The sequence below is a fragment of the Pseudophryne corroboree genome, chromosome 9 (assembly GCF_028390025.1).
Source record: "Pseudophryne corroboree isolate aPseCor3 chromosome 9, aPseCor3.hap2, whole genome shotgun sequence".
Classification (NCBI taxonomy): Eukaryota; Metazoa; Chordata; class Amphibia; order Anura; family Myobatrachidae; genus Pseudophryne; species Pseudophryne corroboree.
This window is the reverse complement of record NC_086452.1, coordinates 143,830,318-143,855,614: the sequence shown is the minus strand read 5'-3', so window position 1 is coordinate 143,855,614 and position 25,297 is coordinate 143,830,318. Positions and strand designations below refer to the sequence as shown.

At 42.2% G+C, this 25,297-nt stretch overlaps 1 protein-coding gene across 1 annotated transcript in view; it reads left to right on the top strand.

Moving 5' to 3' along the window:
* Positions 1–25,297, top strand: part of DPYD (dihydropyrimidine dehydrogenase) — a 1,751,827-nt gene that overhangs the window by 1,112,050 nt on the left and 614,480 nt on the right. Inside the window, exons 14-15 of the mRNA XM_063941496.1 lie at positions 6,707–6,775; positions 19,153–19,236. Coding sequence (XP_063797566.1) covers positions 6,707–6,775; positions 19,153–19,236 — 153 coding nt within the window. The remainder of the gene's footprint in view (positions 1–6,706; positions 6,776–19,152; positions 19,237–25,297) is intronic.

Sequence of the window (25,297 nt, the reverse complement as noted above, 5' to 3'; positions counted from 1 at the left end):
TTACTGAAGTCACTGCTGCTGGCTGCTGCTGTTCCACTCCAACCTGTTGGGATCTGCTGCTGGTGGAGACTTGGCATGGCTGACTCTCTCAGGCTGGAGTTCTGCTTCCTCTGCCCGTCCGCATCCCCCCCCCCCCACTCCTCAGTCACACACCACGGACCTCGTGCGGCTGCCGGTCACTGTGGTAAGGGGAGACCGGGAGTGACTGGTTAGCCCCCAGGAGACGCTGCGGCTGGAGGGAGGAGGGGGTCATAGCATGCACGCGGCACGGAACTCGCGGCTGCCGGGCACTGTGGTAAGGGGAGACTGGGAGTGACTGGTTAGCCCCCAGGAGACGCTGCGGCTGGAGGGAGGAGGGGGTCGGAGCCTGCAAGCAGCGCAGACTTCAGCGCTGCCCGCCGGCTAAAGTGTGTAAAGGAGCTGGGCGCACCTCACTGCGGGTGGCAGCGCTGCAGCTAGCGGTGGGGTTGCCGGGGCTGGAGATAACAGAGGCAGTATGGAACCTGCACAGCGGCAGGTGCCCCACAAAACTGCAGCTAAGAAGCGTGGAGTGTGCCAGAAAGTGGCGCTCCTCCGTGCCAGAGAGACCCTGCTGAGTTTGCTGATGTGGGGGGTCAAGCACACAGTGAGCCAGTGCCTGCTGTCTATACAGCATACCCCCTCACACACCCTCATACCTCCCACCTGTCCCGATTTTTGTGGGACAGTCCAATTTTTTGTGGTCTGTCCTGCTGTCCCACCCGCGGGCCACATTGTCCCGCGGTGGGGGTGGGGGTGCAGTTGGGAAGCTCCTGTACTCGCAGTTCTGTTTAGCACAGCGTCTATTTAGTGGAGACAGAGGGAGAGGGGGCATCAGGGGGTACTGATTAATGGGGGTCCGGAAGCAGAACCAGATTAAGAGGGGGTCCAGGGGTACGTACCGTGGGCCCCACAGTTTTAGGGGGCACCCCTGCTGGAGTAGCTCTGTCCCAGCTCTGAAGCTCCCTCGTCCTGCCAGCAACAGCAGCAGCATTGTGCTACAGTCCGCACACGCTGACTGTAGCACCACAGGTCTGTGGTGTTGCAGGGAGGCAGCAGCCTCCCTGCTTTCTTTTGCCTGTGTAGGGGGGAGCGACCACCCCCTCTGGATTTACCCCTAGCTGAGGGGCCAAAATCCCATAAAAAAAAAAAATCCCAGAATTTGCGTAAGGGGGCATGGCTACCCGTCCTGCGATTAGGCCACGCCCCCACACCCACAGCAGGCACAGCAATGAGATAGGGCCCCCCTGTCTCAAGTGCCCTGGGCCCCCCAGACTCATAATCCACCCCTGGCGGCATGCCAGCAGCTCACAGAGCGCTGGGCATGCCCCCTCACTGACAAAAACGGGGGAGTGGCTCACGATTGCGGGTCCTCTGTGAAGCCACGCCCCCTTTTCGTTGGTCATGCCCCCTTTTTGCCGCGTATGTCTCTCCTTCTGCCTGAACAAAGCTGGGAGGTTTGCACCCCTGCCTGTGACATGCCCATACCATCTACTTCTGCTCCTAGTCTCCTATAGATTTGCCCAGATCTGTGACTCATTTGACTAACTCCTCCCAGTGTTGTGACACCGCCCAGCATTAGCAAATGAGGCACAAAGTCACAGATCTGGGCTAATATATCGGAGATATATATATATATAAAATAATACTCACTATAGAGGAATTTACAGAAATGCAAGAATATGATAAGAATATTGTGCTACTGGTGATGTGCAAGTCAATGAGCTGTAGGCAAGTGTATAGACCTCCAGGGATAAATTGTGCATGTTGCCTAGTGCCTTCTAGGGTAATAATTAGGAATGAACAGATACTAAAAGGTAAAAATTGTCCGTACCGTATTGACAAAGTAAACATGCACATCAAAGTGATACCTTTTGGACACTGAAAGAATATCATTCACTTTAATGTGCGTGTTTACGTTGTCAATACGAAACGGTACGCACAATTATGACATTAGATTATCTGATGATTCCTACATCTATTACAAAGATGTTGCTTGTTTCTCAGCTCTTTCAGTACATAGGTGGTAATTCCAAGTTGATCGCAGCAGGATTTTTGATAGCAATTGGGCAAAACCATGTGCACTGCAGGGGAGACAGATTTAACATGTGCAGAGAGAGATAGATTTGGGTGGGTTATTTTGTTTCTGTGCAGGGTGAATACTGTCTGCTTTATTGTTACACTGCAATTTAGATTTCAGATTGAACACACCCCACCCAAATCTATCTCTCTCTGCACATGTTAAATCTGTCTCCCCTGCAGTGCACATGGTTTTGCCCAATTGCTATCAAAAATCCTGCTGCGATCAACTTGGAATTACCCCCCATGTGCACTGCAGGGGAGGCAGATTTAACATGTGCAGAGAGAGTTAGATTTGGGTGGGTTATTTTATTTCTGTGCAGGGTAAATACTGGCTGCTTTATTTTTATACTGCAAATTAGATTGCAGATTGAACACACCCCACCCAAATCTAACTCTATCTGCACATGTTATATCTGCCTCCCCTGCTGTGCACATGGTTTTGCCCAATTGCTAACACAAATCCTGCTGCAATCAACTTGGAATTACCCCCATAGTCTGTTTGGGACTATACATTGACTGTCTCCTAGGAGAACATACAGATACCACCATGAATATGGGAAGTGAAATTGGAAAGGAAATTTTCAAAAAGGCATCAATACACCCAGACTGCTTTGGGTGTAGTGCTATACCAGTGCTTTTGCTGTATGCATGTACCTTTAGATTTGGGTGTATATTTACTTATGGTTGCTTTTAGGTTTTTGGTATATTTTTTAAAATTTTCATGTGATTTTGCAATTTAGAGATTCACTAAAGGTAAAATTGAATATAAAACCAAATCCCGTTCAAAATCGAATATCGACAAAAAATTGGTACTTATTGGTTACATAGGCAATCAAACATAAATAATTGAAATAGAAATCCCTCGAATAATAGACTAATAGCAGGCAGGTGATTTTAGTTTCTAGACAATATTCTATTCTCTAAACCTTCATTGCCTATAAAAGTATATATGACAGACCGGCGCTATGCCTATTTTTTATTTTTTTTTGCAACTGAGTGATTACTGGTAAATTGCGCATGCATATGCTTCACACGGCACATGTGCCAAAATCTAAAAGCCATGCCGCTCATGGCACTTACCTTTACACAGAGTGATTGACAGTCAGGCACAGTTTGTGGGCATTGATGGGGGAGTCGATGCAACAAAAAAAATTGGGGGGCATTCCGCTGGGTGGGAATGTGTACGCAGTTGCTGCGTCCTTGCAATTGCTCTCCTGGGTGTCCCTTTACTTTTGAAGGCTACTGGGTTTTTTTTTATGATTTTGTGCATCCTCAATGTGCACAATCGCAGGTGCGGTTGCTATAGTGTCTGTCAATGAATCAGGCCAGATATTAACAATACTATGAAGGCTCTAAGTGACACATGATTTTAGATGTTTTCATCAATTTTAAAAGACATCAATAAACACTTGAGGATATGTGCACATATCCAATAAAATGGGTCCCAAACGTGGTTCACTGTGGCTGTAGGAATTATGGGCCTCATTCAGAGATAGACTGCTGCTTAGGGGGCACTGTGTGCGACGATGCATGACCCATTCTACATGTTCACAGAACTGGTCCTAAGCATCTGCAGTCACCCCACCATCAGTGATGTATTCAAGACAGAATTAGAGGACCACAGAAGCTTCTTGCATGTGATCTGTTTTGTCCAATAGGAAGACATAAGGAAGTGTTTGTTGATTTTAACTCTGTTTCATTTGATTTTATATTAGATTTTTCAGGTGATTTTATGTTCGATGTTGAAACGAACATCCAAAACTGAACAAGAAACCACTAGTCAAAATTGACACAAAATTTGAAATCGGTTTCAAAATCAAATGTTAATGCTGTAAATGAATAATTTGGATAGTGAAAAATATATAATTTGATTCAATTTTAGATAATTTAAATTGACCTTATAATCGAATACCAAATCTAAAATTAGTAAATATACCCCTTAGAATTGTTTGCTGCCCAGTCTTGATCTGTTGGTATATTTATTATGGGTATACCAAATCACAACAATGATATACCAAATTTTCCACATTGTACATACTTTAAGTAGGAGGACACTGTTTTAAACCAGATACCAAATACAGAAACTTTTCTTCATTATACCCAACACTTGGGGGGTATTCAATTAGCTCCAACAATTTTGGACCTAGCTATCGAATTCACCCCCCTCCTGCGTATTCAATTGCGGGCAGTTTACACCCATTTTAAAGGCATTTTCACCAAATAATTTTCACTTTTTTTTAGTGAAAAGACATTGGCGAAAAATGCCTCAAAATCATTGCAAGTGGCCCATGTTATCGCCGGCGCAGGTGCGAAAGCACGTGGATTCACCAATCCAGATGTTGTTTACTCCTGCTGAATTTTTCACCTAGGCGGAAAGTACACCCTCCTATTGAATAGGGTGCATCCCCATTTGACCCCCCAAAAAATAGCGAAAAGTGCAGGGTTTTTTCACTGAATACCCCCCATAGTTTTATGCCCATGTTGCAGATACTGTAGTTGAAATGCTGTAACATTTATATGTAAACCTTTGACAGCATGTTATAGTTTTAGTGTTTATAGTTGTAGTTTCACCTTTTTAGAAAGCATTGTATAAAGTAACCACTTGACCCCTGGGCCAGTAAGTCATTTTAGATGTCCTTCATTGTTTTAGTTTTTCAGCTTCCTGTCCCAAGGTATGCATAGCAGAGTTGTTCTTTTCTGGATTCAACATGTTGATTTTAGAGCTGGTACATTTATTTGCCCAGGGCAAACTTTCTCTTGTGTTTTCATGTCAGCGTATAGAACAAAATCCCATGCATATATGCATTACTTAATGTATTTGGCAGTACAGATTAGCAAAGTTTTGCCAGTACAATTGCACAGAGAAACAAGCCATTTGGCAGAGGGTTAGATTATAAATGTTCAGGTTCTGTGTTTAATTCATCATTTCACAAAATGGTATTGGGGGTAATTCCAAGTTGATCGCAGCAGGAATTTTGTTAGCAGTTGGGCAAAACCATGTGCACTGCAGGGGAGGCAGATATAACATGTGCAGAGAGAGTTAGATTTGGGTGGGTTATATTGTTTCTATGCAGGGTAAATACTGGCTGCTTTATTTTTACACTGCAAATTAGATTGCAGATTGAACATACCACACCCAAATCTAACTCTCTCTGCACATGTTACATCTGCCCCACCTGCAGTGCAGCATAGTTTTGCCCAGTTGCTATCAAAAATCCTGCTGCGATCATCTTGGAATTACCCCCATTATGCACTGTATTTGTGAATCCACATTGCACAGAAATTATATTCTATAAATAGAGCTGTTGTTGTGATGGGGTTGGTTCAGGAATGAGGCTAATAATAATAATAATAATAATAATTCTTGCTGCATGCATACAAATGCATCCAACACATGAAAAAAGTAGGTATGTATTGTATCCAACAACAAGATAAGTAAACCACTCATTGTGATACAGATACTTTGCTCAAACGCAACAAAGTAATAAAGAGCCATGGCGTCACTAGGGCGGTGCAGACCACACCTAGTGATAGCATCTGAGATGCTGACACCAAAATAGCAGAGCTGCTCTGCTCTTCTGGTGTCAGGCCCTCTGATGGTGTCACCGAACAGCAGTGATCGATGACACGCCCATGTGCCGGAAGATGATGGGGAGGCTGGAGTCCTGGGTAAGCCCCCAGAGTGACAAAGACTGGGGCATGACAAAAGTCATACACCAAGGGACATAGCGTTAGAGACACAAGGCCAATCCCTTTTTTTAAGTACTCACTACTTTGTTGCGCTCACACATTCCACACTGGGTGACACCAAACCCATTGAAGTAACTGATAAAGAGATAACAAAACAATCCAGTGTAGGGCCTGATTCAGAGGTAGATGTGGCTGCGTCTTTTGATGGTTGCCCATCTGCGAATGCCATACCAGAAATGAAATACAACTACAAAGCCCTTCCCTGGTGTACATCCATGCGTATGAATTTGCAAGGACTAAGACACCCACTTTGAATGACCATAGATACTGTAATACCGCCTGAAATGTCTTTAGATGCCACCATCAATCAAACCATCAAAACTTGCACCAGCTCTATTGCAAGTGCAGAGTATGGCCTCCACTGTGAACGACTGAGTGTGTAAGTAAGCACTTCAGCAACACACCCATAACACAGCCATGCACCTCTTTAGCCACCTCCCAGTCACCGCCCAGTAACACCCAGCACTTTGCCAAGATCATTCTGATACAATGCGTCTCGATCACAACAGCACCTTTGTACATACACCCTGTGTAATGCCATACCATACCAGTTTTTACAGATGCGCAGTAACATCGGCCAACTCTATAAACATCGTCATTGCATGTGACTCTGGATCGATCTGCCCATAGTCTTTATAATGTAACAGCCCCTTTAGTACGGAATATAAAGCAGTGCTATGCATTTTTAGGAGAAAAGGAAAATACAAGTTAAAATGTGATTGTTCTTGTAATAATAGGGAATAGTTTGCCGGATATAACTGAACTGACAGTGTGTACAAAAGCAATGCTGCGTAGCTGAACCAAGTAAATGTTTTTTAGTAAATGAAGTAATGTTTTATCACATATTGTATTTCAGATCATTATAGCAAGCATTATGTGCAGCTACAATAAGGATGATTGGATACAGCTTTCCCATATGGCCGAGGTAATGTTTCTGAATATAAGATGTACAGTATACAATCTGCTTTTAGTTTTATTAGATATGTTGTAGAGATAACCTCTGAAAGATAGACTATTTATGGTCAGTGGTTACAAATAGAAACTTTAAATGTAAAGTGTCCTCTAGGAAAACCAGAGCAGGGAACATAAGTCACTTTATTTAACAGCAGCAAAGGATATAAAATTGTGAGGAAAATAGTAAAGCTACCCCCACATGAACGGTAATATGGGCATTTTTTACATCCATGACTATGAGGTCAATTCTCTCCTTGTAATCTCAGTTATTCTCACTCTTCCCATTAGCTACCTAATAAAAGGTTGTCTGCTGTTTCCTTACTGGCCACAACAGTCTGTCTATAGTTTATTCTGCAGAGCTCACCTGCACTGCCCTATTTGGATGCTGACAATTCTCTACTGAGAGGAGAAACTCTGACATGTTTCTATGGAATACATACTATATACCGGCGGCTGGGGTGACGGGTGTCAAGATACAGACAGTGGCATCCTGAATGTCAGTATGCCGGTAGCGAGGCGAGCACTAGAAAGTCCTCTATGGGCTTGCCATGCTGCAGGCACAGTGGCTCGCTGCATTCACCATAGGTTCTATTCTCTCTCTATGAGTGTCGTGAACACTCACAGATGGAGAAAAGCTTGTGGCGCTGGTATTCCAGCTGCGACATTTCACCACCTGTCTGGATTCCGGCAGGTCATCTCGTGATTGCCTCCTGTTTCTATGGTAGTTTTCAAATCTGATCTTCTGGGTTTTTGTTTATGGATTGTATACACTTTAATTACTTTTTCTCAGTAATTAAGACTCCTGTTTAACCTGAAATATGAAGAACTGTTGACATTATATCCAAAAAGAACATATATAAATACTATAATTACTAGCTATTTGCTACTTTACCAGAAAGTTGCTCTCCTTATTGTCTGTGGAGTGATTTTCAAGCCCCCTCCACTAAGATAAGCTTAATATCAAAGCACCTCTCTAGGAGATGACTGGGAAGAAGGACTTAATGACATGACTTGCGTCATCACAACTAGGCCATTGCATTGTTTAACACAATTTACATTATAATATTCTGACCACTGCAGTGTGATGACCATCCCACCTTGGTGGTCCTTGCAGCAGTGCTGTGCTAGACTCACCATATCTCATTGTGGCTGGGCATTGGGGGGGATGCCAGAGACACTCAGGAATGTCAGGCTCCGGAGCCTTACCTCCGGCGGGTGCTCCTGCGGGTTACGATCCCTCTGGTTGGCACGGCTGTGGCAGCAGGGAGCTGCTAGCAGGTGGTCCTTCTGGACGGATGTGCGGCTGCCAAGGGACAGGGGCCGAGGGTCTGGAGAGCCGGGCGCTGTGGCGGGGATCGCTGCTGTAAGGTCCTCTAGTGGTGACACAGTATAGTGTATCAGAGACAGAAGCTGGCTAAAGCTGTGTGCTAACAGCTAAGTATTTCTCCTGTGCTGGGGGCAGCCATGTTGGAGACCAGAGTATTACCAATGAAGTTCCCAATCTATGTCCAGCCAATCCTGCGTGTTTTCCTCTTACAAAAGGGGGCTGGCTCAGAGGGAGAGTGCCAGTGCTTCATGTTACCTCCTTGTGAAAGGTTCTCCAGCTCTATGCTACCAGGTTACTTCTGGTTCCCTGGTCCTGGTTGCTCTCATCCATCGGTTACCTAAACGCTGCTGCAGTTCTGCTGTCTAAGTCCGTTGCCACTCGTGGAAGCACTCACGGGGTCCCAGGCCGTAGAGGAGCTCCAGGTGCTAACGGCGGCTCCCGCAGACGTCTTCATTTCTTCAAAGTCCAAGTTCTTCAGCCTCATCTTTCAATCACAAACCACACTCCTCAATTCTTCAAAGTCCAAGTTCTTCAGCCTCGTCTTTCAATCACAAACCACAGTCCTCGTTTCTTCAAAGTCCAAGTTATTCAACCTCGTCTTTCAATTACAAACCACAGTCTTAATTTCTTCAAAGTCCAAGTTCTTCAGCCTCGTCTTTTAATCATAAAACACAGTCTTCAGTTCTTCTTTACCGGAGTTCTTCAGCTTCACTCTTCAAGTCATTTAACCATAGACTCTACTTCTTCCAGTTTCTTCAATTGCTCCAATATTCGTGTACAGCCTGATTATTCATTAAAACTACAGTTATCTTCCTACAAAGTCCTCCTTTTCTTTACGCCATCCGGCCAACGATAACACTTAGTTTGGCTTCCACCCCATGAGGAGGAATTACATTCTGCCACCTGGTTTACTCTCCTCACAGGTAGCTGTCCCTTCAGCCAAAACTCGGTTGTCGGAACCCCAACTTACACCGAGCGTGACAAGGAGATTGCTAACTATTGCAGGAGTCTCCTGAGCATTCTGAGAAATAAACAGGTGTTCACCAAATATTCACATACTGTGTAGGGCCTTCAAAAATATGTCCAAATTATGGGATGTACATTGCCTTCCAATAATACCAGGGCTGCACTTTATATTATCCAATCATATGTCTTCAGAGTACTATATTGTGTTCACCCTCCACAAAAATAAAGTAAATTGAAAATGAGCTGGTCAAGTTCATGCAAGGTAGAGGCATGATATCAGCCACATATACATTACTGTGCAGCTTTTAGCTATGTCAATCCAGTATTCTTGGTCTTTGAAATCAGTAGCATTTGGAATATAACTTACTGTAAAGGGGGAGTTTAAGAGACAGAGCACCAACAAAACAAGTGGTTAATACACATACAGAATTAATTAAAAGCCCATTAGCTTATTTATTTATTTTAAAATAAAAGCAGATAATAGTATTAAACATCCATATGTCTAGACTAGGGAATATTACCCTGTGACCTCTAAACATACTGTAACTAGGATCATCACATAAAGGGAAATACCACCCACATTGATCTAGAACAGTGCAATCCCATCAGTACACCTGCAGCATAATCCCCCTCCAGTCTTGCTGCATATGCTGCATTAAAATACTATAAATGACTCCGTTCTTTATACCCTCACATAAGCTAAGTATAATGGATTGCTAATTGGTTTTGCTTCACAAAGTGTTTTAATGCATCTAACTACAACCTGCCTACTTTCCATTTTCTCTTTACATTGTAAACCCACTAAAGAAAGGAAAAAAAACACTTTGGGGATTTAGGGGAATGAAATTAAACATAATCAGTAATTGGCTTTCTGATCTTCGGGACTAGGTTCATTTTATACCTGTATTTACCTAATTGACCATGAAATCTTTTGTAAAATCCAAGCTTGACAAGAGCTTTGCTACTTTAGGCAGACTATGATGAATGGCTTTATTATGTTGCCTGTTCTCCTTTTTATAAGGCTGCTATGCTTAGTGTTCTTTTCATCTTTAATGGCTGCCAATTTGCAAAGGAGGACTTGGGTGAGGGTGCTGTAAATTTACAATTCAATGCACTGTATTACAGCATGTTAAAAACTACAGTCATACTTAAAATCTGCTTTATTCTTTTAATATTTAATTTAATGTACAGAAAGGGTTACAAAAAGATTGATGTGGCAGTATACTGTATATTGGTTTATACGTTCTATCTAAAGTGTCAATATCCCCCTAATGGCAGACCTCTGTTGCACACCAAGGCAATTTAGATGAGCCTGTCTTGCACCAAAGTGGTCAATTGTGCATTATTGATCAAACAATAATTCTCAATGTAAAGTGCCATGGTAGGCAGGGGTCAAGAGTTGAAAGCATAGCAAGGGACTTAAGTAGTAGTTAAGGCCACTTACACAATGGATTACATATATTAAACCTGAGCCTAATTTGCCAACCATTTCTCTGTTTGTATTGTGCAGTCATAAGGGTGCTCTGACCATGAACAATGTAATATGTTCTTTGTAATCACACATGATAAATTACAGACTGTGATGTCAGTACTGTACAAACTGTGGAAGGGTGGTTTTACATACTGTAACGTAACTTAATAATATACTTCATTACATACTAAAGTAATGTCTGTAAAGTTCAAATTTAGCATTGGTTGCATCAAAGATAACAATGGATTATTCCCTTGTAAGAACTATGGGGGTAATTAAGTTGATCGCAGCAGCAAATTTGTTAGCAGTTAGGAAAAACCATGTGTACTGCAGGTGGGGCAGATATAACATTTGCAGAGAGAGTTAGATTTGGGTGGGTTATTTTGTTTCTGTGCAGGGCAAATACTGGCTGCTTTATTTTTACACTGCAATTTAGATTTCAGTTTGAACACACCCCACCCAAATCTAACTCTCTCTGCACATGTTATATCTGCCCCCACCCCCTGCAGTGCACATGGGGGGTCATTCCGAGTTGATCGCTAGCTGCCGTTGTTCGCAGCGTAGCGATCAGGCTAAAAATCTGCATTTCTGCGCATGCGTACGGGCTGAAGTGCACGCGCGTGACGTACTTTCACAAAAAACTATGCACTTTCACACAAGGTCGAGCGACGCTTTCAGTCGCTCTGCTGATCGGTGAGTGATTGACAGGAAGTGGGTGTTTCTGGGTGGTAACTGACCGTTTTCCGGGAGTATGCTAAAAAAACGCAGGCGTGTCAGGTAAAAATGCAGGTGTGCCTGGGGAAACGGGGGAGTGGTTGGCCGAACACAGGGCGTGTTTGTGACGTCAAAACAGGAACTAAATAGTCTGAAGTGATCGCAAGGTAGGAGTAGGTCTGCAGCTACTCAGAAACTGCATGGAAACATTTCAGCACTGTTCTGCTAACCTTTCGTTCGCACTTCTGCTAAACTAAGATACACTCCCAGAGGGCGGCGGCTTAGCGTTTGCACTGCTGCTATAAGCAGCTAGCGAGCGATCAACTCGGAATGAGGGCCATGGTTTTGCCTAACTGCTAACAAATTTGCTGCTGCGATCAACTCTGAATTACCCCCTATGTAAAGATAGTTATCTAGTACTGTGTTCCTACGTGACCATGTGAGGGACAGTAACCTCAAATTAGAAAGAGGATTTATTACCTTTTAATGGATTTTAATTTTATTAATTACCAGGGCATGCTAGTCGGTATTCTATTGTATTTTCTATTAAACCAAAAGTCCATAAAAGAGTACTGCTTCTAAAAATATTTTTGACAGCATAACAAGTGTATAAACACGATCTGCGGGGCTTCCTTCCTTCTCTTGGGCCTCATTAAATAGGACTGCTACTGTATAATGGAAATAAATAAATGTATTTTTAATATTTGATTATTATTTAATATAAAAAGGGAGACAATTGTAAGTATTTTTTTTGTAAACTAGTGTCTACTGCATAAACAAAATACATTTTTAGAAATTCTAGATGTATTGGTTATCAAGTGTTGTTTCTAAGGGCACGTACTACAGATATGACACTGTTCATCTTACCTGCTGATGGGTCATATATGACCCATCATATCTGTATATCTGCATCAATTAGGACTATTCATGCACGGCTGCAGTCAACATGTGGTCAAGTTATGACTAAATATACAATTGATTTATCTAAAAGAATATGGTAAATACATAAAGATAAAATTAAATATGAAATATAACCAAAAAATGTTAATAGTTGTTCATTTCCTTCAAACGTGTCAGTTTCTTAAAAGGCCTCTGTCAGATGCTGATTAAACAGTATATAGTAATAAGGGTATAAAATACATATTATAAGTAAATAAATATTCAAAAAGGGTTAAATAACCAAGTGGATTAAAAAAATGTTGCTTAAAAACACACACACAAAACAAAATATATGCCTGAGGAAAGCACCAATCAGTCAGTGGTGAATTCTGAATCAGCCTAGCACAATCAGTTTACTAGTCCTGATGGCCATCATCATCAATATTTCCACTAGTACTCAAGAACTTCCAAATTATATGGCTTGGAAAAGTGTATATCAAGCCCTATGCTGGCCTGCATCTTTTTGTAATTATGCAAGTGTGAACTTACTGTACTTGGACAATGTTAATCTGCTTCTCCCCCTTCCTCATCCTCTCTCTCCAGGTGCAAGGAAGCATACGTTTCAAATCCATCCACCTCTAATGACACCAGTATGCACATAGAATTGCAATTAAAATCACAAAGGACAGCTCTTTTCCTTTGTGATGATAGGACTTCTGGGTTTATGACCCGGGGATCCTTCTGCACATGCGCTGGATGATGTTTGCGCTGCTGTGGACACTGGGAGGAATCTGATTGGATCCTTCTCAGTGCACAATGTGAATAGAAGCCCATAGGCTTACTCTATATTATGAACATCATCTATATATGGCATTGGCTAATGGACCCAAGCTCTGGAAAGTATTGCATTATGGAACTTAGTACATATGGGAAATAGTCCAAAACTCTGAAAATGGCTGTTTTAAGAGTTTGGCTGCATTTTTCTTTTAGTACATCCCGCCACATGAGAGTCATAGTAAAGTATTTTATTTACATATGGGATGATTTTGTTCACTCTTGATTTATAGATATTTCAAAAATGTGTAATTGTGGAATATTCTATAGAATCAGTGGGGTTCATTAATTTAGAAACACTGGAAGATCACATAAGGTGACAAAATTTTGTGCATTTTCATTTGCACCCCTATAGGGCTGGGAGGTAAAATGCACTATGTATGGAGTCATTGTTTATATGCTATACCAACTGCATATTTGCATGCATCGCTTCTATATTGCATGTACCTGAAGTGCCCCTAATAATTAGATTTGACAAAATCAGCATTACACTGGAAAAAATAAAAGAGCAAAGAAACGTAATGAAGTCAGTCGGGCCCATGATTTGTGCCTACATGCCACAAGTAGTATTTAATTACCATATTTCTTTGTGTAGATAAAATATAGTGTTGAGTGATACTAAGCAAAATATATACATTATTCATGTCTAACAGCATATATAAAATATTAGAGGCATACACCTGTTCACCTGCTAGGTCACCTAGAAAACACCAACTGTTGATGGTACTTGAGGACCGAGGTTTGGAACCACTGGGTTAAATCATGGCCAGGCAGTGGCATTTCTAGAGAGAAGGGGACCCGTGTGCAGACTCCGTGTGTGGACCCCCTTCTCTCCTGTAGCCATCACCGCCGCTGATAGCGCTCTCAGCGTTGAGACTCTGGCAGAGGGCCAGAGTCTATAGCGCATGCCCAGAGCTAAAAAAAATGGCCGCCGCGCCATTGTTTCGGAGTCCTACACATGCACTGTAGACTCTGGCACTGTGCCAGAGTCTCTAGTGCTCAGTGCGCTAGCAGCGGCGGTGATGGCTACAGGAGAGGAGGGGGCCCACACACTGTCACCGATGGATGCCGGAAAGGTAAGTATAGAAGAAATGAGCGCAGTGTGTGCGGTGTGGGCCCCCTCTGGACCAAGGGGCCTGTGTTCACTGCACCCATTATAGACACGCCAGTGTGGACAGGTTTTGTCCATTTTCCAGTGTTTGGTAGCAAATGGTCGATTGTCAGTTGCTCTCATCCATTACCAGGTTTTCATTCCAACCACAGATTATCTGACAGGTAATTGTATAGCGTATGCTGAGCTCTAGTTGTAATATTTCTTTTTTCTATACTTAAGTGATTTATGAAAGGGTTAAAATAAGTTAAAGAAAATAACTAAATAGTGATATAGACAATAAATTAAACTTGGAGTTATAAAACAGTCTATTGTACATCTAAAAAAGTATAATGCTTCACCATGACCTCAGATTCTGTAGACAGCAGACTTGCTGGTATACAGTACAATAACAGCAAACAAACCACCAACCACATTTACACGAGACAAAACCTGTAGATCCTTGACAGCGCTATTTTTGATGAGTGTTTTTGCAGGCTATAACCTCCATGTAGTTGTTTGTTCCTGTGCTGTTTGCATTATGTGAAAGACAAAGACACAGTGTGAAGTAATCCTCCCCCCATGTGGTACTAATCTTCACTCTATGTGGTCATGCCTCCATTCTGCATAAAGTATCAGCTGTGTGCACATGTTATTCTTTCAAGACTCCTATTAGTTACTAGGTAATTGAGATCAACACAGGATAGATAATTCTCTTTTGTGCAAAAACATCCTGTACTGAATGACCAAGCAGGTCATTATTTCTAAACTGACTGAATATGTTAAAACATAAAGAAAATTTTTATTATTAATAATAATAATAATAATAAAAAATAAAACACATGTTGGGGCTAGCAGCTCGACAATAAATAGCAAATACTCACTTTTTAGGTTACACAATGCATTCTGGTCATATATTTTTGCTATATTTGTTGAGGGCACTCTGCACTGTCTCCTCGTAGTTCTTGCGTCCCAACAGTAACAGATGTGCGACCTCTGATGCAATACTCCTGCTGTGCATGCATATCTTACAGCACCTTCTTTGTCCCCTGTCCTCCGTGCAGATAGAACATATATCTGAGTTTATCTCGAGAGAGAGACTGTGCCCCAGGCACACACCGGAGCCACCTATAAAAGCGGTGGTGACACTACAAACCACTATGTCACCACCGTTGGCCGCACTACATGTCCCACTGCCACCACCGCATGTGCAGTATTGCAGGTGCACACTACAAGCCACGCACATCACCTGCATTAACACGGTCCAGGCTTGACCTATTTCATATGTTGCTGCATTGTGCTACATTAACGCTGTGTTGTCTCACATCCTGCTGTTCTCACATCCTGGTTCAGATAGTCATTGTGTAGGACTGACACCTATCAACCTATCAACATAGGTTCTTCCAATAGATTATGGACCCAGGCCACCAGCATGTGCAGAATAATGATACTAAGGGGGTAACCCAGACTGGATCGCTGCAGCGGCAGTGATCGCAGTCTGAATTACTGTGTGAAGTGCGCACACGCAGTGGCCATACTGCACATGCGCACCCCAGGAACCCAGTGAGATGCTTTCAGCACTGGCTGTGATCACCTCTGCCTGATTGACAGGCAGAGGCGGTCGCGGGGTGAGAGGGGGCATGGCAATGGCATTAGAACGCCATTGATGGGGCGCGGTCTGGACAATGGAGGTGTGTCCGGACCACTGAGGGGGCGGGTCGCGTCGGCTGCTTGACATCACACGCAGCCACTGCGACCCAGTACGCGGCCAGTAGCTCCCTGCCAGCGCGTTGGAGCTGCACTGGCAGGGAGCTACTCGTCAGGTACAAAAGCATCGCCACCTGTGCTGGGCGTCCCCCCGCATGTCAGAGTAAATTATCGTAGATGTGTTAAATTTAGCACCTCCATGGTCAACTCTGAAATACCCCCTAAGAATGCAGCTGTAACAACACAGAATAAAAGTATCTGAGTACAATAAAGACATGTTATTATTACCATGGGTGGGAATGTACAGTTTAAATGCAATAATAGGATGTGCCAAGCTAAAGGATTTAGAGATTTAAGCTTCATGAAACTTTGACATACAGATGCAATAAAAGTGGAAAACTTGAGGAAAGTTACTAATGATCCCTGTGATAACCCCAACTTTGACAATGTGGGTGAGCCATGTGAACCACAGGCTTAGCTGTAAGGCTGTGTAGACATCAGAATGATGTGCGCATGATGCAACATTGTCTTCGTCTGGACTCTGACATCGGCATGTGCTTACACACTTACCAATGTTGGCTGGGACGAGAGGCAGCAGGACGAGGAATGGGGACATGCTGCATTCGGTAGCATGGCACTCGTAAGCAACATTGCATGTCGGACCTGCATGCAGGTCTGATGGAGGATGTTGCATGTAAGGCACAGGAGCATGCATTACATGCAATATCATGTGTACACACTACATGATATCATATGCAATCATACTATATCAGCCGTATTGCATGCAATATCGCATAATTTGTACAGAGCCTTAGAGGAACACATGTATTCCATTATTAACAGAAAGGGGACTGCATATAACATGTGGCTAGCTTTACAGATGTCTTATGAAGACAATTGCTTAATGAGATGAATAAGTCTGAGGCACGCTGTTTACTGCAATAAGCTAAGTGCGTGCAAAAATATGAATAAAAATAAAATATATAGATATGATTTTTTCTATTTCTCAGCAGTTAACTTCAGTAGGCATTCTCACAGATGACAAGGAAGTTGCAATAGTGATGTTGCAAACCTTATGCTAGTATGATTTTCTTGGAGTCTTTTGCTTCCAAGCTATCAACGGAGATTGTATTTGCCAAGATACATCAGTTTCAAAAGTGCATATCTGTTGAGACCACTGCTGAGAATTATATTCTGCTATCAAAAGGCACAAAACCCAAAAGGCCAAGTACAATTGCTTCAAGTGTCACAAGATAGGACATAAGGCCTCAAACTGCAGAGCAAGTGAACCAAGTGGTATTGCTTCAAGCAGGTGTAACAAAAAGAGTGAGTCAGCATTAAATCTAGTAGTCAGTCAATGTAGAGATTGCTGGTACATGGACTCAGGAGTCACAAAGCTCTTCAGCTGTAACGAAAGTTGGTTGAAGTACTTAAAGTCGTGTGATCCTGTAAATAGTATATAGGAAAATCCTAAATGCCAGTTGAGATAATTACTGCATGCTTGAGGATCAAGGGTGAAACAGTTGTCACAGACAATGAAGATAAAATGTTTGTACCAGATTTAGGCACCAGTCTGATTGCCATCAGTATACTGGAAAAGAAGTTATACAAGGTCCAATTCAGAGAGGGACAGTGTGTTGTGTACAATAAAATAGGGATTGTAATTGCAACAGCAACTTTGTGCCAACAACTGTACATCCTAGACACAGAGAAGTATTGTACAATTACAGCTTCAAATTCCAAGCAGTCTTTGAAACTACGGTATAGGAGACTGGGTCAACTAGGCTATAACAATGTACAGAAACGCGTAGATGGCATAGTGACAGGTATATCAGTGAACAACCCAGAAAGACAATAATGTGAAAACTGAGTGAAGAATAAGCAAACATGTGGTCCCTTTCCAAAGTCGGCATCCAGAGTGAGAACACCATTGGAACTAGTGCACACGGAAGTGTGTGAACTTATGGTTGTTGTGTCATTAAGTAGTGCTACTTTGTGATGTTCATAGATGATGTTACAAGATAATACGTATAATTCCTGAAAGCCAAAAGCAACGTAACAAGTAAGATTTCAGAGTACAAAAATCTAGAAGAAACTCATACAGGTCTACAAATAAATGTGCTGAGGTCTGACAATGGAGAATATGAGAACAGAGATTTAGCTATCTTTCTAAGGAGCAATGCCTTACAACATCAACAGATGATTGCTTACATATCTAATGCTATGAGAGAGAGGGCAAACACACAATTGTTGAAAGAATACTGCCTATGCTGAGTAATGCAGGATTAGAGATTCTGGGCAGAAGTAGTCATAACTATGATATACTTTAAGAATCAAGCACCTACAATGAAGGTAAGGGCAAGATTCAGTCCTTTCCATGTCTTTGGATGCAGAGCATATGCCCATACAGTATCACCAAGGAGAAGAGATGAACTCTACAGTAATTTTGTTGGGAGCCAATTAACCTAGCAGCATATTTTTGAATTGTGGGAGGAAACCAGAGTACCCAGAGGAAACCCACGCAAGTACTGGGAGAATATACAAACTCTACACAACTAGGCCACGGAAGGAACTGAACCCATGACTTCAGTGCTATCAGGCAGCAATGCTAACAATTACACCATCTAAAAACACAAACAGGTGATCGGGTGCAAAAGGTTAAAAAATGTTTCTTAATTCAGAACTCCACATAGATAGTGCCTAACAAGCCACTCCCAAATGCTAATATAGCAAATAACATGTACAATATAAAACTCCTGAGTAATGCAATTACTCAATTTAGAGAGCGCTAATAAAAATTTTATTACAAATACATAATAATAAGTCAACAATATGACACACAATTAAAACACAATTACTGTACTACAACAATCATTATTTTATATTTTATTTATTTATTCAAAAATGAACCAGTCCTTTTGTGTCATGATACACAATGGTACTGAGTACAACAACTTTTTTTCTGGAAACCGGAAACTCTTCTACCATCATTGCTAATATATTTCAACACTCATTGCTGGAACTTATTTCACCAGATCAGTCTGTTCCAATTACTTAATTTGGCAGAGAGATCCTAGCCTGGTCACATGACGCTCAGTAGTTTAGGTGAGTACCGGTACCTTTTTTGCATAGTACCGGCACCTTTTTTATTAATAAAAAAAAGCAGCACTGAATAATCCATATTGAAATAAGGTCTGTAGGACTGCTAAGAACCTTTTCATTTTTATTAGCACACCACATATCAGTCATGTTTTAAAGATGCAACAACTATTCATTTTTTATGCTTTTTTTATCTTTTAATAAACAATATAGCAATTACAACAGTTGATTTATTAATTGTGTTCTGTTTTCATGTTACAGGCTTCCGGTGCTGATGCCCTTGAGTTAAATCTTTCCTGTCCCCATGGCATGGGGGAAAGGGGGATGGGTCTTGCCTGTGGACAGGTGAGAATTTTTCCACTTTATAGCTTACCAGATTTTGCATACCCTAAGGGCTGTAACATGCTACCCGGTTTTCGCCGGATGACAAAAAGCCGGACAAACTTTGTCCGGCTTTTTACCATCCGGCAGAGTCTTTCACACACAACGGAATTGAGCCGAGTGTAATGCTGTGCACATGCGCAGCAGCAGACACGGCTTGAAAAAAAACCGTTGTGTGTGAAAGCTCCCCTTCACACACACGGTTCTCTGCCTTCAAAGACGGAACGGCCCCGGCCCGGCAGCCGGACCTTCCAGTGGCTATTTCCGGCTGCAACCCGGCAGCCGGGCCGGGGCCATGCAGTGTGAAAGGACCCTACCCCTCACACTGTTAATTACAATACCGGCATGGGAAAAAGCCATCTGGCTTTTTCCCGGCCGGCAATAGCCGGCGTGTGTGTTTCAGCCCTAAAGCAGTGATGGGCAACAGGTGGCCTTCTGAGTCTTCATGTGTAGCTCCCAGCTTCTAGCTACAGTTAGTAATGCTTATTTAAAAAACTGCTATGATATAGCTAGGTTTTGTTAATTAAATGTATTGATTTAACTTATTTCTGAGAATAAGAATAATGTGCCCTTTCCAAGGTTAGAGGCCCAACCAATGCAGCCTCCTTAATGTGTCAGGTTGCCCATCACTGCCTATAGTAAACTATGATTATGGCATACTGTATATTGCCGTTAATTGTACCATTAAGAGTATGGAGTTTATTTACGTTGAGTTCTAAACTTGGGGCTTCCGATCACGTATATGCACAAAATTTAAAAGGGCAGTACTTTTACTAGACATGTTTGCCCTTTTAAATTTTGGGCACAAATACGATCAGAAACCCTGACTTTTAGAATTTGTAAATAAACCTCTGTGTATTTGCTTCCCTTGACACCTTCTTCAAGTCACTTTTTTTACATGGCTAATACAGTAAGTGTATAGCATTTATTAAGGGCTTGTGATTTTTACTCTTTTGTTTTCCGTCCTAAGTGTATATCTTTTCCTATGGAAAAAACAAACCATCCCACCAGCTGTTATCGCTTCCTCTGGCCGAAATGCTTGATGCATCCTTAATGCGCGCTACTCTGCATTTGCATATGTTCGCTTTCTGGGGATTGACAGTGAAAACGTATGCAGAATACACCACGGCAGCTGGAATAGTGATCACTCTGCATCAGCCCTCCCATAAAGCAATTTTGTTTGTTCTAACCAGCCAAATATCACTTACTTATTAGTACTGGCACTTGTATATGCTGACTTTGAGGAAGGGGCCAGGATACAAGCAAAAAATATTTAAGGAGAGACCTGGTATTAGGATGTTGTAGACGTCAGCTGAGTAGAAATAGTTTTGAAGTATATACAGAGTATACACAAATACCTTGGCTGAACTGCACCCATTTGGCGCTACAGATTTTGCGACGTAGCTGTGCCAAGCAAATTTTCTTTCAATGGGGGTAATTCCAAGTTGATCGCAGCAGGATGTTTTTTTAGCAATTGGGCAAAACCATGTGCACTGCAGGGGAGGCAGATATAACATGTGCAAAAAGAGATAGATTTGGGTGGGTTATTTTGTTTCTGTGCAGGGTAAATACTGGCTGCTTTATTTTTACACTGCAAATTAGATTGCAGATTGAACACACCCCACCCAAATCTAACTCTCTCTGCACATGTTATATCTGCCTCCCCTGCAGTGCACATGGTTTTGCCCAACTGCTAATAAAAATCCTGCTGCGTTCAACTTGGAATTACCCCCAATATACATTTCAGTCGCTATACTAATGTGGCAAAACTGCATTGCATGAGTACACTGATTTCTAGGGCTGTCATTACCTCTGTGTGCGGATATGTCACAAATTTGATAAAAAAAGACAAAAACACAGAGTATCAATACGAGCGGCCATGACTCTTGCCATGAAATGTTATGCAACTTCGTTCATTTTATTGCTTTTGTGACAAAAGCACTAAGCTAATGCCCCTGCCAGACTGTTAGTGACTTTTTATGCTTTTCAGTTTTTATGCTGCTATGCAAATAAGAAAAATTATTTTGCAAACGGCACACATCGCTACCCATGGTGAAGCATCTCAATCCATATGGTGCAAAAAAGATTGGGTACATGAGCGTTGATTATTCTCTTTATTATTTATTTATTTTATTAATTACCAGTTATTTATATAGTGCACACATATTCCGCAGCGATATACTAAGAATATTTGCCCATTCACATCAGTCCCTGACCCAGTGGAGCTTACAATCTATGTTCCCTATCACATGTACATACAGACACATTCACACTAGAGTTAATTTTATGTTGGGAGCCAATTAACCTATCAGTATATTTTTGGATTGTGGGAGGAAACTAGAGTACCCGGAGGAAACCCACGCAAGTACGGGGAGAATATACAAACTCTGCACAGTTAGGGCCATGGTGGGAAATGAACCAATGACCTCAGTGCTGTGAGGCAGTAATGCTAACCATTACACCATCCGTACTACCTCTTTACTAAGCAACCTCATTTGAAAACTGCCATCACTGAAAATGGTGTGGTACAATTTGCCGACATTCATGATGTTGACAGTGAAGAAATGTCTACATGTTAGCGGTCACTTTTCTGCTCACAATGGCTTCAGTAGCTCCAGCTGCTTCTCCTGGAGCCCAGTGGCCATGTAACCATGAAACCTCCAATCTTTCAGCGTTCCAGCGAGTATTTCTCCCCTATCCCTAAACCCCCACCCGCGTACTACAGGCTTAACCCTTACCCTCCTCCTAATGCTGGCATTCTGACAATGTCAACATTTCAGATGTTGACATTCTGACAGTGTCGACACATTAACTGTCAACATGCTAACCACTCTGCTTGCTTCAATTGGTTCCCAGTGGCCATGTAGCCATGAAACCTCTAATCTGTCAGCGTTCCAGCGAGTATTTGTCCCCTATCCCTAAAGCCCCACCCTGGTACAAGCTAACCCCATACTTACCTACTTTGTGGCTGCTCCCTATTGCAGAGTGGGTGTGAGGCTATGATGATGCGATTTAGCGCGATCCTGTCATCATCCCGCCCCTTTTTTCTAGTGAAAGTGGTGGGGGGCATGGCATGCAGCAGGAGGAGTGCGTGGTACGGCGGGGGTGAGCGGGATGTGGGAGACTTGCCCCCTTTCCCGGGGGGCCGGGAGTGCCACCCTAATTTCGGGAGCCTCCTGGCCTTTCCAGGAGAGTGGGCAAGTTTGGCTAACCCTAACCCTCCTGCCCACATCCTAACCCTAATGCTGGTATTCTGGCAATGTCAATGTTTCACATGTTGACATTCTTACAGTGTCGACACATCAACTGTCGACATGCTAAAAATGATACCATCATAACTGTCAACATTGTGGTGTCATCAGAATGAAAGTTGATTTTGTCATTGTACACCTTTTAACTACATTCCCTGAAAATGACTGCACTCTGCAGTCTCAAGTTATTACACACCTGAGAAGATTTGCAATTATGTTCCATTAATATGTATATAAGAATGAATATATATGTACAGTAGCTTTCCCTGATTAGCTTTAATTTGAATATAGGAAGTATAAAGCCATGTTAAGAGAAAATTCTCTTAGCTAGGACTGTTAAAATATTTATCACTTAAAAAGCGGAAAACAACAAAAAAAGTGTTTATTATTATGGTACTGAAATTGGCCTATTCTTGACTGAATGTGATATTATAGCAAATAGTTTTTAAAGCACAGAGGCAGAATTAGCTGCATTTAAATGCTACATTTTTATTCAACCTTAATGTTGATTCAAGGTCCCTGAAGCAAAATATTGTACCAAATGCTCGAGCTTATTGTGATTTTGTGCTAAATGGGGCACAGCACAAATAGCATTTTAAATTCTCCAACACCTGATTTTCACGATGTGCACTGGGACTTGTGATAATGTAAGCATGTGATGTGTTTTGTTTGTATTTAATCATCACCCAAATAGTTCTGAATGCTGCCCCATGCCATTCAAAGACAAGCAGATATTTATTTTGTGTTCTCAGTTGTACTGAAAAGGAGACCCATCTGGCTGAGTGCTTTCCCCATACGATTCTTCACATCTTAACAGAAAACTTATGAAAAATGCATGCAAGAGCCACACTGGCATAATGTGATACTGTAGCACTGCAACATTTATAAAACTAATGAAAAAATGAAAAAGCTTCTGTTAAAGCTACATGCAGGAGACGTACATGTCAAGTTGACATTTTATATTTATATCCATACTACACAGCAAATTTTGTGAGACTGCTATACAGACATGTCTCAATCTGGGTGTTATAGTGTTGATAGTACCAACATGCCATGGAAAAGCTTTGCTCTAGGCTTTTTTAGGACCACTAGAAATTGAAACACTCATATACATCATTCTGCATTAACCTGACATTTACTCTACTTGACAATTACAGTATACCTCCTAATTGTCTAGATTTTCGCGGGATAGTCCCGCTTTTCGGGACTGTCCCACCGGTGGGCCGCAGAGTCCCATGGTGTGGTGGCAGTTGGGAGGCTCCTGTCACTCGCAGAGAAGCGGTGAATAGATGCTGTGTGATGCACACAACGTCTATTCATGGGACACAGAAGGACTGGGGGCAAGCCAGCAGCTCACAGAGCACTGCATGCTCCCTTAGTGACGATAACAGAGGCATGGCTCACGATTGTGGCACTCCCGTAAAGCCACATACCCTTATCCACAGACCATGTCCCCTTTTTAAGTCACGCACGGCTTTGCCACGCAAGACATTTCCGATTTGCCTCCTCCAGATGTCTGGGTCTATTTATGAAGCAGTGAAAAGTGTAGAGAAGTGAGCCAGTGGTGAAGTTGCCCATGGCAACCAATCAGTGTTGAGGTAACATTTCTAAAGTGGATTCTAGAAAATTATACATACAGTAGCAGCTGTAGCATGCTGTGGGCAACTTCTCCACAGGCACACTTTTCCTCACTTTTTACTGCCTCATGAATAGACCCTGTTGGAAGGTATGATCACAGTGCTAAAAATTCATATTCCAGACAGCAATATATTGTATGCGTAGCTGCCAGTAGGCCGCTAACACTACTTTACTCAAATTTACTAAGGGGGAAGGGGGGCTGACCACACCTCCCTGCTTTGGCCATGCCCCCTCCCATTACCTGAGCCCGGCACAGCTGTCGAAACTCCTGTTGCCACTGTATCTCCATATACGAAATGGTACATACTGTGTATTCTTACCATATCAGCATCTTCCCTGCCTCCTTAAAGTTATGGGCTTGTCCTAGGGCAGTATACTGAGCCATACAAATCTTTGTGCATGAAACACCCCAGCTGCTCCTGTCTGCAAATACAGCAGTCATCATTTACACCTGCTCTATGCAGGAGATACGGCATACACACTCACAAAGGTAACTCTGGCAACACACCCATTTTGTCCAATAGCCGCCCAGAAACATCCACTTCCCATAAAGCAAGAAACAGCTGATATCTGTCTAAGAATTGCATGTACATACTGTGTACATCTTTGTGTGCATGTGCAGTATGAAAAAAAAAAAAAATCACTTGATCCGAAGCTACGTGCTACTCAGGCCCTATATGTGCAGCAGAGTAATGAGTCCATATTGGGCTCATTTCCATAGCTTGGCAGCAATGTAAAAAGCTGAGACTGCATTTGTGAAATCATTACTCCTGCTTTTGTGCAAAGTTATGCAACCAAAGATGGTGTCTTTGTGGGTGGATTAACAATGGCTGGATAATGTGGGTGTAATGAGCTGCAGCAACCTCATGCAGTGTACCTGGTGCACTGAAAATTAACAAAACTAATTTGATAGCTATGCTTCCCTGATATTTAATTAACAAAAAGTGAAGAGACAAATAAATATGACGTTAGTGAATTCTTTTGTTAATCACAGACATTACTAATTACACACATGCTTCAGTAGGCATTACTTACACTGATATAACTCTGCAAAACCATAGTAAATGAGCAGCAACCACAAGCAACCTTATGTACATTGTAGGTGCACAGAAGTTTGCACCAGGGGCCTGATTCAT